This window comes from Nelumbo nucifera, chromosome 3, assembly GCF_055504915.1.
Source record: "Nelumbo nucifera cultivar China Antique chromosome 3, China Antique-T2T, whole genome shotgun sequence".
Lineage (NCBI taxonomy): Eukaryota > Viridiplantae > Streptophyta > Magnoliopsida > Proteales > Nelumbonaceae > Nelumbo > Nelumbo nucifera.
Window position 1 is genome coordinate 51,811,582 of NC_142651.1, and position 11,208 is coordinate 51,822,789.

Genomic DNA, 11,208 nt, shown 5'->3' on the forward strand with positions numbered 1-11,208 from the left:
TATTGAAAAATTGAATTATTTCCAAATAACGGAAAAGGGTTGTGTACCAAAAGAAAATTACGGAAAGGGTACGGGAACGGAATTACTCTTTTCCTTTTACACATCTGAACTCCCATGTCTTCTGTAGCTTTTGCTAACAAACAAAACCACGCAAAATTTACGAGGATTTTCCTAAAAATATATTCCCAAGCATATGACAGACAGATGGCATGGCATAAATTCATTACGTGTTTCTAGCAGCTTAGTAGGTCCGCACCGAAATGGTACCACAAACCTAGAAGCTTGCCAGGTGGCACAAACTTAGCTTCTTCCCCCGCGTCGACTGCCCAGAAGAAAAAGCATAAACCATGTCATGTATTAGAATATACTCTTCGAAGTGGGACGCATTTTGTCCCGTCTCTTCCTTAAAGCAAACACACTAGGTTTAATTACGGTTTCATTTCATCATCTAGCGAAGTGGTTGCACTGCACTGCTGCTGTTCATTCAACCCCTTTCTTCAACCATAAGGCAAAACCAAAAAAGTAAAAAAATTATGTGATTCATGAATCATGGCACAAGGGGAGATTTTCATAACCGTATTCATTACCAACTTCGTATATATCTACAGTCTCTTCCTCCAGAAGTCTCTCAAACAACTCGCTCAACAACAAAAAACAAAGGAAAAAAAAAAGAAACAAAACAGTAGTGCTCCGTCTTGGCTGATTTCAGAGTCTCCGATGTCCTGTTTAACTGTTTTGCTGTTTTCCTGGAGTTTCCACTCCTTGCTTGGAATAATCGGTTTCTGGAACCATCTGACTTCCAAGAAGAGCCGAGCCCGAGTCCACACGAGACGTCTACAAGCGCATATGTACAATAGCTCAACACCTCCTTCGATCCGATACACGCTTTACACTTTTTATAGAAGTCGCTTTTTTCGGTCCTCTGTTCTTTTGCTCTAAGCCAAGTCGCTCAGCAATCTCGTTCCTCCTCCACTTGTGATCCATGGATGTCCTGAAATAACCAAACGAAACAGAGATCAGTCTTCCACACAAAAGTCCCGTCAAGGAATGAGCAAAATTACAGCACAAGGAGATCATCAGTCTCCCAACAAGCAAGATTTCCAATGTAAAGAACCCCGAAACATCGCACTCTAACCCACCAAAACCAGCTAGCAACGATGCAGAGCACCCCAAGAGTAAATATCAACTAAAACAGAGAAACCAAAAAAGAAGTTCTAATTCTGGGACGATTTTAAGTTAAATTTTAAACCAGAGAGAGAGTTGGAAAATAAGGAGAAGATCATGGTTGAACCATAAACTGCAAAAAGAAAAGGAACAGAAAAACACAGATTGGCTACTGAAAACACTTGTTAGGGGTTCAAGTAAGAGAAAGAATGATCAATCAATTACAAAACCCTAGGAAAAATCGAAGGGAAATTTCTGAAAACGGGGAGAGAGAATAATCTGTTATTTTTACGTGTTGCCATGGTCAACCAGTTGAAAAAACACTGGAAGGAAAATACACTTACTTAAAACTTGCTCCGCAGAGAATCTCCTCGAGACGTCCTTGCAAAGCATCCTCCGTAAAAGATCCTTGGCCGCCGGGGAAACAGAATGGAAGATCCGAGTCGGAAAACGAAGATTGGCACGAAGCACCGCCTCGAATATCTCAGTCGCTGACTCACCGTAGAACGGAGGGATTCCGGCCAACATTATGTACATAATGACCCCCGCGCTCCACACATCCACTTTCTCATTGTAATCCCTTCCGGACAGCACCTCCGGCGCCACATAGTAAGGAGTCCCAACGATCCCCCTCATGGATCGCCCCTCGTGAAAGTAATCGGCTGAACCAAAGTCCGCGAGCTTCAGTATGTTGCGATCATCAAAGAGCACATTATCCGGCTTGATATCCCGATGAGCAACACCACGCCTATGACAATAAGCGATGGCATCCATCAACGGCGACATAACGGCAGCCGCTTCAGCCTCGGAGAAAGTCCTCTTGGAAACACGCTCGTAAAGATCGGAAGAGCCGCAGAGCTCCATCACCATGTGAAGATAAGCGTCGTCCTCGTAAACGTTAAAGAGTTGGACAACGTTAGGGTTCCCGCTGACGAGGAGCATGATCTTGGTTTCTTTCTCCAAGCATTCTCGATCGATGGAGTCGGCCAAAAGACGCTTGTCGATCGACTTGCAAGCGAAGAATTCACCGGATTCCTGCGAGAAGCACCGATAGACTGTACCGAATCTTCCCCGACCGATCTCTTCGCAAATCTGGTAGTCCCTCTGCAAACCCTCACACATCTCCTATGTCTTGTTGCTCCCTAAAACCTGTTCTGGTCTAAGGATCCCTTCTCCGGTCACTCCGTATTTAAAAGCAGAGGCAAGTTCGAATTTCTTGAACGAATATTCGCTTGCATTAGCTCCCACCAATGACAACCGTCCACGCAACGTATTAAAGGCTGTAGCTCCTCCATCTGGCATTTCCTGAGCTTTCTCCTTTATTCGATTTAGGTCTGATGTTGCCAAGAATTACACAAATGCCCCATGCTTGGACGGGAAGTTTTGCATCAGTTAGTGGGGGAACAGAAAATTAGAACAAAACCGGTTGATTAGGGAAAATTAATATTTAATAACAATAAATATAAAATTAAAGAAGATTTTTATTATTTTATGGTGGTTACGTACGAGGATGTTAGCAAAGTATTTGGTCTTGCACGGATATTAGCTAAAAATTACGAGGATTGCCATTGTTTTCTTGCATGTTGCACCATTGCTTGTTTGAGAAATAAGTCCGAAATTAAGTGTTTATTTTCAGTTCAAGTATTAATAAGCATTTATTTAATTTTTTTTTCGAATTTATTTCTAGTTGAATCCTAAAGTACCATTTATAACATTATTTTTAGTTGAATTTTATAAAAGTATTTTTATAAAAATGTTTTCATAAAAATACTTTTATTAAAATGCTTTTATAAAAATACTTTTGTAAAAGTATTTTTATAAAAAATTACTTTCATAAAATTTGAAAGAAAATAAAAACAAAATATTTATAAATGCTTACGTAAGTGCTTATTGAAAAAAGACTACCAAATGCTTAATATAAAATAAATGTTTATACAAATAAGCACTTGTTTTTACGCAATTACTCATTAAGCACTCTTTTTAACATAAATACTCCCAAAAATGACCTAAGGCCATGTTTTGTTTATTATATCAACTTTAATTTAGTTATTATAAAGTCGACCAGAAATAAGATGCACAGTTGTCTACTATTTATTTTGGGTTGGGTCTGGGCCGGGCCTAAAGTGTTTGGAACTAATAATAAGTGCAGCCTGAAAGTTTGCGGGCCGGACTTGAAATAATCACTCTTAAACCTTGATTTAAGAATGAGGATGGTAATAATTTTTAGTTAAAAAAAGCCTGATTTTACTTTCCCTTTTTACCTTCTATAATTAATTTATTTAACTATCATTATTCATGAGGCCTACACTAATTTTTAATCAAAAAGCATCATTTTATTTTCCCTTTTTACCCTTTATGATTTTTGTTTTTTCAGTAATTTATTTAACTATCATTATTCACGAGGCCATAAGCTGTCCATCAAACTTTTTCCAATGATAAAAAATGAGAATATCTTGATTTTATTTTCCATATTTACCCTCAACAATTTTTGTTTTCCAAATTTCTTTTTTTTTTTTTTTGAAAGCAATGGCTAATTTCATTAAGAATGCTCAGAATTTCAAATACAATCCATGAGAGTACAATCAGCAATAGTAAACAAAAAAAAAATGAAAAGATAAACCCAAACCAAATTACTGATAAAGAAACAAATCCTGAGCACCAGAGAAATTCTTGTAAGAACTCTGCAAATGGCGCAAAAAGATGGAAATGCCAATAAAGGAGGATTGACTTCCAACAGAGTCAAAACTCAGCAAGAAACTCTCAAAAACAAATAAGGATACACATAAAAAGAATGCCAAAGTCACCATCTTCCATGGCAATAGCAACTAAAATCATTGGCTCACCTAGGCTTGGGAGTAACAGACATCTTGCAAATGTAAACTCCAACCCAAAGGAAAGTTTTATTAAAATAGTTGGTAACCCGTCCCTAGGCATGATGCAAGAAAAAGGCAGTCCTTTCCAAAGTTAATCATCCATAAGTACCACATCCCCACTAAGTGATGGTAGTCCAAAAAAAGTGCCAAAAAGGGTTCCTCTGATAACTGATAGGTTGGACACCGCCGGAGACTGAACGGAAACGATTGGATTGCATCGGAAAAATTTATGCCAGAACAAAGAATGTTCCTTCTCATCGAAGAACAACTCACTGGAATACACCACACTAGAATGCATCCCACGGAAGAAGATCCAAAAATAATGTCGTCAGTAAAAGCATCCACATATATCTCCCTAGAACAGACGTCACTGTACAAATCGATGTTAGTAACGACAACATCATCAACCTTTTTGAAATCAAAACCATTGAAGAACAATTCGTAGAGGAAGAACCACTTCTCAGAACAAAGATGAAGCCATCATATCCAATCCGTGCATGGGGAAATCAATGGAAAATAATTACAAAACACAAATAACAAAGAAATGAAGAAAATAATTATGAAAAACATAAAATGATGAAAATAATATAAATTACGAAAAAACAAAGAAATGCATAGAAAATTTACAAAAAAATATAGAAATTTTTATAGCATACTAAAAAAAATGAGAATGTTGCAATTGGTTTGGTAAAAAAAACCCTAATTTTACCTTCCAACTTTACCCTCAACTTTCTATTTTTCCATTGTATATATTGCTATTGCAAAATAATTGTGAATAAAACACAAAAAATGAAGAAAATAATATAAATTACAAAAAAAATCAAAGAAACATAGAGAAAATTTACAAAAAAATATAAACAATCATAAAAATTGAAGAAAAACATAAATTACAAAAAAACCAAAGAAAAACCATAAATTATAGAAAAATGAACAAAAATTGTAGAATAAAATAAGAATTTATATCTACTACCATATATAAAAAATGAGAATGATTCAAATAGTGTGGTCAAAGACCCTCATTTTTCATACCAATTCTATCCCTTAGTTTTTTGGTTTTTCCAACATATCCCAATTCTATATGAGGATGCATGATAGTAGTTGAAAAAAAAAACCATTGTCTTTTCTAAAAAGCCATTAGGTGGACACCTGACCCACCAACCCGTTAATGACCCATTTTGGGTTCCACCCAACCCAACCCATTAATTTTTCACATAATAGATAAATTCTAGAAAAATATAACTATAAAAGATACATAATATACAAATAAAGATAAAAATTGTAGAAAATAACATAAACTAAAGAAAAAAATGTAGAATAATTATGAAAACATAGAAAATGAAGAAAATAATATAAATTACAAAACAAAAAGAAATACACAAAAAATTTACAAAAAAAAATATAGAAAAGTATAAAAATTGATGAAAAATAACAGAAACTAGAATAAACAAAGAAAACCATAAATTATAGAAAAATGAATAGAAATAGCGGAATAAAACAAAATTTTATAGAAAAATATAACAAAAAATATAGAAATTTCATTCCATGGGCCCTAGACATGTTTATTAGTTGGGCCCATGTCTTATAAGGGCATTTGGCCACTGAGATTGTATGTTATCATGTGTGTGGTTGTTAAGTAGGGCCTGCAACTCATGTCCTCAGTCTTATGCAACACTGTGATACATTATGAATCATTCGATTGTTTTATTCTTGGACAAATGTGTGGAGGTGATCAATGTGCCTAGAAGGTATTTGCATACATTTTACTCTAGTGGTTGGTTGATAAATTTTGCTTCCAACTAATTTCTTTATCTCCTTTTAGTTAAAAAGTATAAAGAAAATGTTTTTAGGCTTACATGTAAGTTATTTAATAGTCTTCTTAGATAATGACTTCTGCTATTCAATAGTTAATTGAGATGAATTGTAAATTAACATAATAGCTTAGTTTAGTTCTAACCATTAATAGTAATTATTTTCGTAGGTTTTAAGTTATTACAAAACATGAGATTGGCTAAGAGTGGCATCTCCAATTCTCCATAAATTTTGTGTTTCATTGGGATGAATTGTATCTATGTAAGTGTAATTTTATCATTGATTTGGTGCATTAATGTTTCAATTTGATGCATTTGCAACCAATAGTTTATGATTATAAAATTTAGATCTTGGCATTTTGTGAGGATAGTCTTTCTTTTTATGTATTATATAATTATCTTAGGACTTGAACAGTATGTGAACTTTCATCTACGCCCGAGATGTAAAAGCATAGTGAAACATCACCACCAATATCAAATACCTTGTGCATCGCACAAGCCATTCCACTAGTAAAAAGAAAACAATTAATGAGTTATGTATGTATGCTTTTTTTGTGTTTGTGAATCTCAATTGAATTTAATTAGGTTGAGATGTTGAGTGGAGAGTGTGGACATGATGTCGATGGTGATCCACCTCAACATCATTTTATGTCCACTCTACAAATACAATTATATAGAGTGTAAAAACTTGTATTATTTTGTATATATTTACACTGTACATATTTGTATTTACACTCTTTCCAAACTTAACCCAACAGAATAGTAGTAGTTTTTTCTAGTGAGGTGTCAGAGGTGCAATTAATTGAATCAACCCTTAATTCAACCAGTTTAAGTTTGAATAAGATTAGGCTCAACAACCAGCATTAGACAACAACCAACTGCTCTTTGAAATTATGAATGCCAACTTCCACCTTCTTTGGCCAATCTGGCCTCTACCACCTTACTCGTGGAACCCACTTCTTACCATCAAGCTGCTCTTGATCCCATATGGCAACAACCCATAATTGAAGAAATTAAAGCCTTAGAACGGAAAAACACATGGTCTTTAGTGTAATTACCCCCTAGCAAAAGAGTCATAGGGTCCAAATGGGTATACAAGATCAAACTTAAAGCTAATGGAACCATAGAACACTAAGGCCAGATTAGTAGCCAAAGGATATAACCAAGTTGAAGGACCGGACTGTCATGATACCTTTGCTCTATTAGGAAAACTAATAACAATGCATTGCTTGCTTTCTACTATTGTTGCTAGAGGTTGGGAATTACACCAACTTGATGTACATAATGCCTTTCTCCATGGGGATTTCCATGATAAAGTTTACATGCAAATACCTCAAGGCTTTGCAAAAGATGGTGATTCACAAGTATGCCAACTACACAAATCATTTTATGGCCTTAAATAGGCCTCTTGGATGTGGTTCGAGAAGTGCATCTAATCACTCACATTATTGGATTCATCCAATTTACAGCTGATTACTCTTTATTCACTTGCAACACAGGCTCTTCCTTTGTAGCTGTTTTTGTCTATGTTGATGACCTAATCATCACCAGAAATGATAAAGTCAAAATATCTTCTCTTAAACAATATCTCAATGACCACTTTCATATTAAGGACCTTATAGCCCTCTATCATATTTCTTGGGCATTGAGGTGATCAGGACTGACACCGGAATATTTCATAGTCAACACAAACATGCTCTTGATATCAGCACCGAGACAAACATGTTAGACTCCTTCCCTCTCCCCAATAGAGCAACAAAATCACATTATTGATGAGTCAAGCCCACTTTATTCTAATCCAACTCAATATAGGCGGCTTGTGGGACGATTGGTCTACTTAATTGTCACTAGACCTGCTTTGAGCTTTGTTGTACATTGTCTCAGCCAGTTCATGCAATTTCCATGTCAAGAACACTTTGAAGTTGCTCTATAGGTTGTTAGTTACCTCAAGGGTACTTCTCATTATGGCATACTTCTTCTAGCCCATAATGATTTCACACTCAAAGGCTTTTGTGATTCAGATTGTGCTAGGTACTCACTGACAAGAAGATCTACTTCTGGGTATATCACCTTGTTGGGAAATTCTCCATTGTCATGGAAGACAAAGAAACAACCAACAATTTCTCAACCATCTTCCGAAGTTAAATATTGGGCGATGGCCATCACAACTTTTGAAATATTGTAGCTTTAACGAGATTTTTCTTACCTCTCTATTAGAGGTGTAAATCGAGGTGTATCGCCTGTGGCCCAACACAATTTTGAGCTAGCTTGACTCGACCTATCCCAATGGTCCACGGGTCGTGCTACAGCTTGGCACAATTGTATGGGCTGATGGGTCGTGTTGGGCTTGGGGTTTAGGTCAGCGGCCCGTGCCAGCCCGACCCGCACACACACATATATATATATATATATATATTACATAAGTTATAACTATATAATAATATAAATACTTTTTTCAATTTTATTATACTATTTTATTTAATTATCATATATATAAGCAATTGTATACATCAAAATTCATATATAATTAAAATTTTAAGTTTTTTTTATTTTTTTTTTAAATAAATAACTTTGGCCCAATTTGTGGCCCGACCTAACCCAAGGCTCGGCCCATGGACCAGCCCAGCCCGGCATGGATCCGTATGGGCTCGGGCCGTATGCCAACCCCCCAAAATATCTTAGGGGAGGGAGGCACGGCCCAACTTACACTTTGTACGGGTCGCACATGTGCCATGCCGTGCCAATCCAACACAGCCTATTTTACACCTCTACTCTCTATTCTGATTTCCTCTTCCTTGGGGTTACATTATGACAATAAGGCTGCCCTACACATTGTAGACAATTCTGTATTTCATGAGACAACAAAGCGAATCAATATTGAATGCCATTTCATAAGAGAACTTATTGGATACATAACCACGTTCCATATTTCCACTCATTTACAACGTGGCGACATACTCACCAAGACATTTAATGTCGAACAATTACAACAGCTACTATCCAAATTAGGCATCGTTTCTGCTGCTCCATTTTTCCGCTGTAACAAATTCAAGAATTCTAAAGTCTTCTAGACTTCCATTTGTCACATGTTTTGTATCTATATATATCAAACATACTATTCCCTAAAACGCAATTTCCGTTTCTCCTTTTGTTTATACTTTATGGTAAGGAGATGAGCATTGCCGCATTGCCACATAGTGGGACAGTATGTGTGATTGCAGTTGTTTCCAGAGCATCATAAGCGAATCTAAAAAGGATTATCCTCTCTTTCTCTCTCCCTCCCCACCTCCATTTTCATGGTAGTCCAATGTCAAATCGTCTACACTTCGCAGTTCCAGGAAGCAACGCTTTCTTTTTCTTTTTTGGTGGCTTTTTAGATATCTAGGAGCTTAAGGTGAGGATGGAATCATTTGAGGTTGAATCCTTTTGAAGGGAGAGTATGGATGTGGACACATGGAGGAAGAGAAAAAGAAAAGAAAAGAGGGATTCCGGACAAAGTAAGGTACGAGACAAGGACGGACAGTCTCAACTCTCAACTCACAAGGGTAACAGGCGCATCTCACCGACAAAGCATTTCCCGTTGATTAGAAAACGGATTTTCTAATCAAATCTAGAATGAACCAACACATTGGGGCATCCCACGAGTTGATTTTCGCTCCCATTCTGAAAACGATCCGTCTCGTGGTCGTGGTGGATATTAACGCCAATTTATCGAAAATTACAAAAAACATTCTAGAAATAAGGAGACACGGTCCTATTATTGACCAAAAGTTTGACGTTCTCTCTCTCTTTTATAACAGAGTAAAGGTTCTTCTTAGTCAGTAGGTTGTTCTGACTTGTCTTAGTAGAGACTACTTGGGATTGAATGCCCCTTTTCATCGAAAAACACGAGCAAAAGTTTTTAAGGTATCGTTTGGCAAGTTTTTTATTAAGATTTTTTAGTAAATTCCTTTTTGCATGAATCTATAAAATGAAAAATTGGTGAAAATTTTTATTTTTAGCTTTGCAAAATAAGTTTGAATTGAATTTCTCGTATCTTTTTGGAGTGGAGTCTTTTGGTGGCTAAATCTTCTCCCAACCAAACAGAAAAAAAAAAAAAAAAAAATACAAACTATTGAACTTTTAAACAGCTAACAACCCATACAGAAAGATGCACCAAACGAGGCTTTAAGATTTTATGTTATTTTTTTTAAGCTAAGGCTACTTTTGATTGGAATGTAAATACAAATTGACTTAAAACTCCATATATAGCCAGCTTTATTAGTCTTAGAAAACAAACAAAAAACAAAAAAAAGAAATGCTATATTTATCTTCACTTGTGTTGTTTAATCCATGTATCTTGGGAAGTCTCTTTTGTTATTGCCACGTAAGGACCTGCACATCATTTCTGGTTAATTACACAGCCCATTGTACATGCCTTTGTGTTTGCAGCAGATCATGAGTCCTTGATGACGACGAAGATCATACATGTGGAGGGCAAATATTGCAACTTCCAGACGAAGTGGGGGGACATGTGGTGAACGCTAGACAATGAAGTCATGCCGACGCACGCCCCTTGGACCTCAGTCGTTAATTGCCTCAAAAGCTGATGCATGACGCACGCTCCCAGGCAGAGGTCCGAATGTGGCATCTCTCTACAGTGTACGCACTCTTGCTCATTGGCTCTTCAATTTTGTGAACTAATATGTCAAGCTGCAGGTCACAGTCCAGACTACTCAATTACCCAATTCTTTGGTTCCCGTAAAGCTTCTTTTCTTGCCACCTAAGCAACTCTAACCTCCCATCGCTCCAAATTTTGAAGCCAACACCCAATGAAATAAGAGTACCAGTTCTTTTAAAGAAAAGACAAAATATCACATGAGCTTATTTTTTATTCAAACAACGGCCGCAGCAGATGCCAACTCGTATCATCTCTCTCTCTCTGGTATGATCTCTGAATTCTCTTTCTTGATTTTATTCAATCAAATGTCATATTTACATCCTCTTTTGTCCTTTAAATCCAAGCCTACTGCTGCCATTCCAGGTAGATCAACCATGCTCCACATAGAAAAAACTTTTGCTCCTTTCAGAATAGAGAAATGGTCATCATCGTTATCATCCAAGCCATATCTCAACGATACAGGGCCAGGGTCAGGGTCATTATCTGAATGATGTTTCACTGCTCCATTGTGTGTAATGTCATGTCTGTTATTAGATAAGGAGTGTTTAATCTATCCCCTTAGCTTTTGAATTCATTTTTGCTAAGACACTGTCCTAGGGAGTCCGGCATCTATGAGGGCAGAGTTCATTCACGCACCCTTTGTGCAGCATGACGACGTAACACGTGTGCTTGAAACGTAAAATGCACGGTTCACTTCTTCGTG

At 36.6% G+C, this 11,208-nt stretch overlaps 1 protein-coding gene across 1 annotated transcript; it reads right to left on the reverse strand.

Annotated features, from left to right (window-relative positions):
- Window positions 1-565: 565 nt before the first annotated feature.
- LOC104600864 (phosphoenolpyruvate carboxylase kinase 1) lies at window positions 566-2,332 on the reverse strand. Its single transcript, XM_010264009.3, has 2 exons — window positions 1,509-2,332; window positions 566-991 (listed from the first exon to the last, which is right to left on the reverse strand). The coding sequence occupies exons 1-2, from the start codon at window positions 2,284-2,286 to the stop codon at window positions 936-938; spliced, it is 834 nt and encodes a 277-aa protein (XP_010262311.1). The 5' UTR covers window positions 2,287-2,332; the 3' UTR covers window positions 566-935.
- Window positions 2,333-11,208: the final 8,876 nt, after the last annotated feature.

Coding starts and splice junctions, on each gene's coding strand:
- LOC104600864 (XM_010264009.3), bottom strand. CDS start 2,286: ATGTGTGAGGGTTTGCAGAGGGACTACCAGATTTGCGAAGAGATCGGT. Junction 992..1,508: donor CTCTGCGGAGCAAGTTTTAA/GTAAGTGTATTT, acceptor TGGTTATTTCAG/GACATCCATGGATCACAAGT.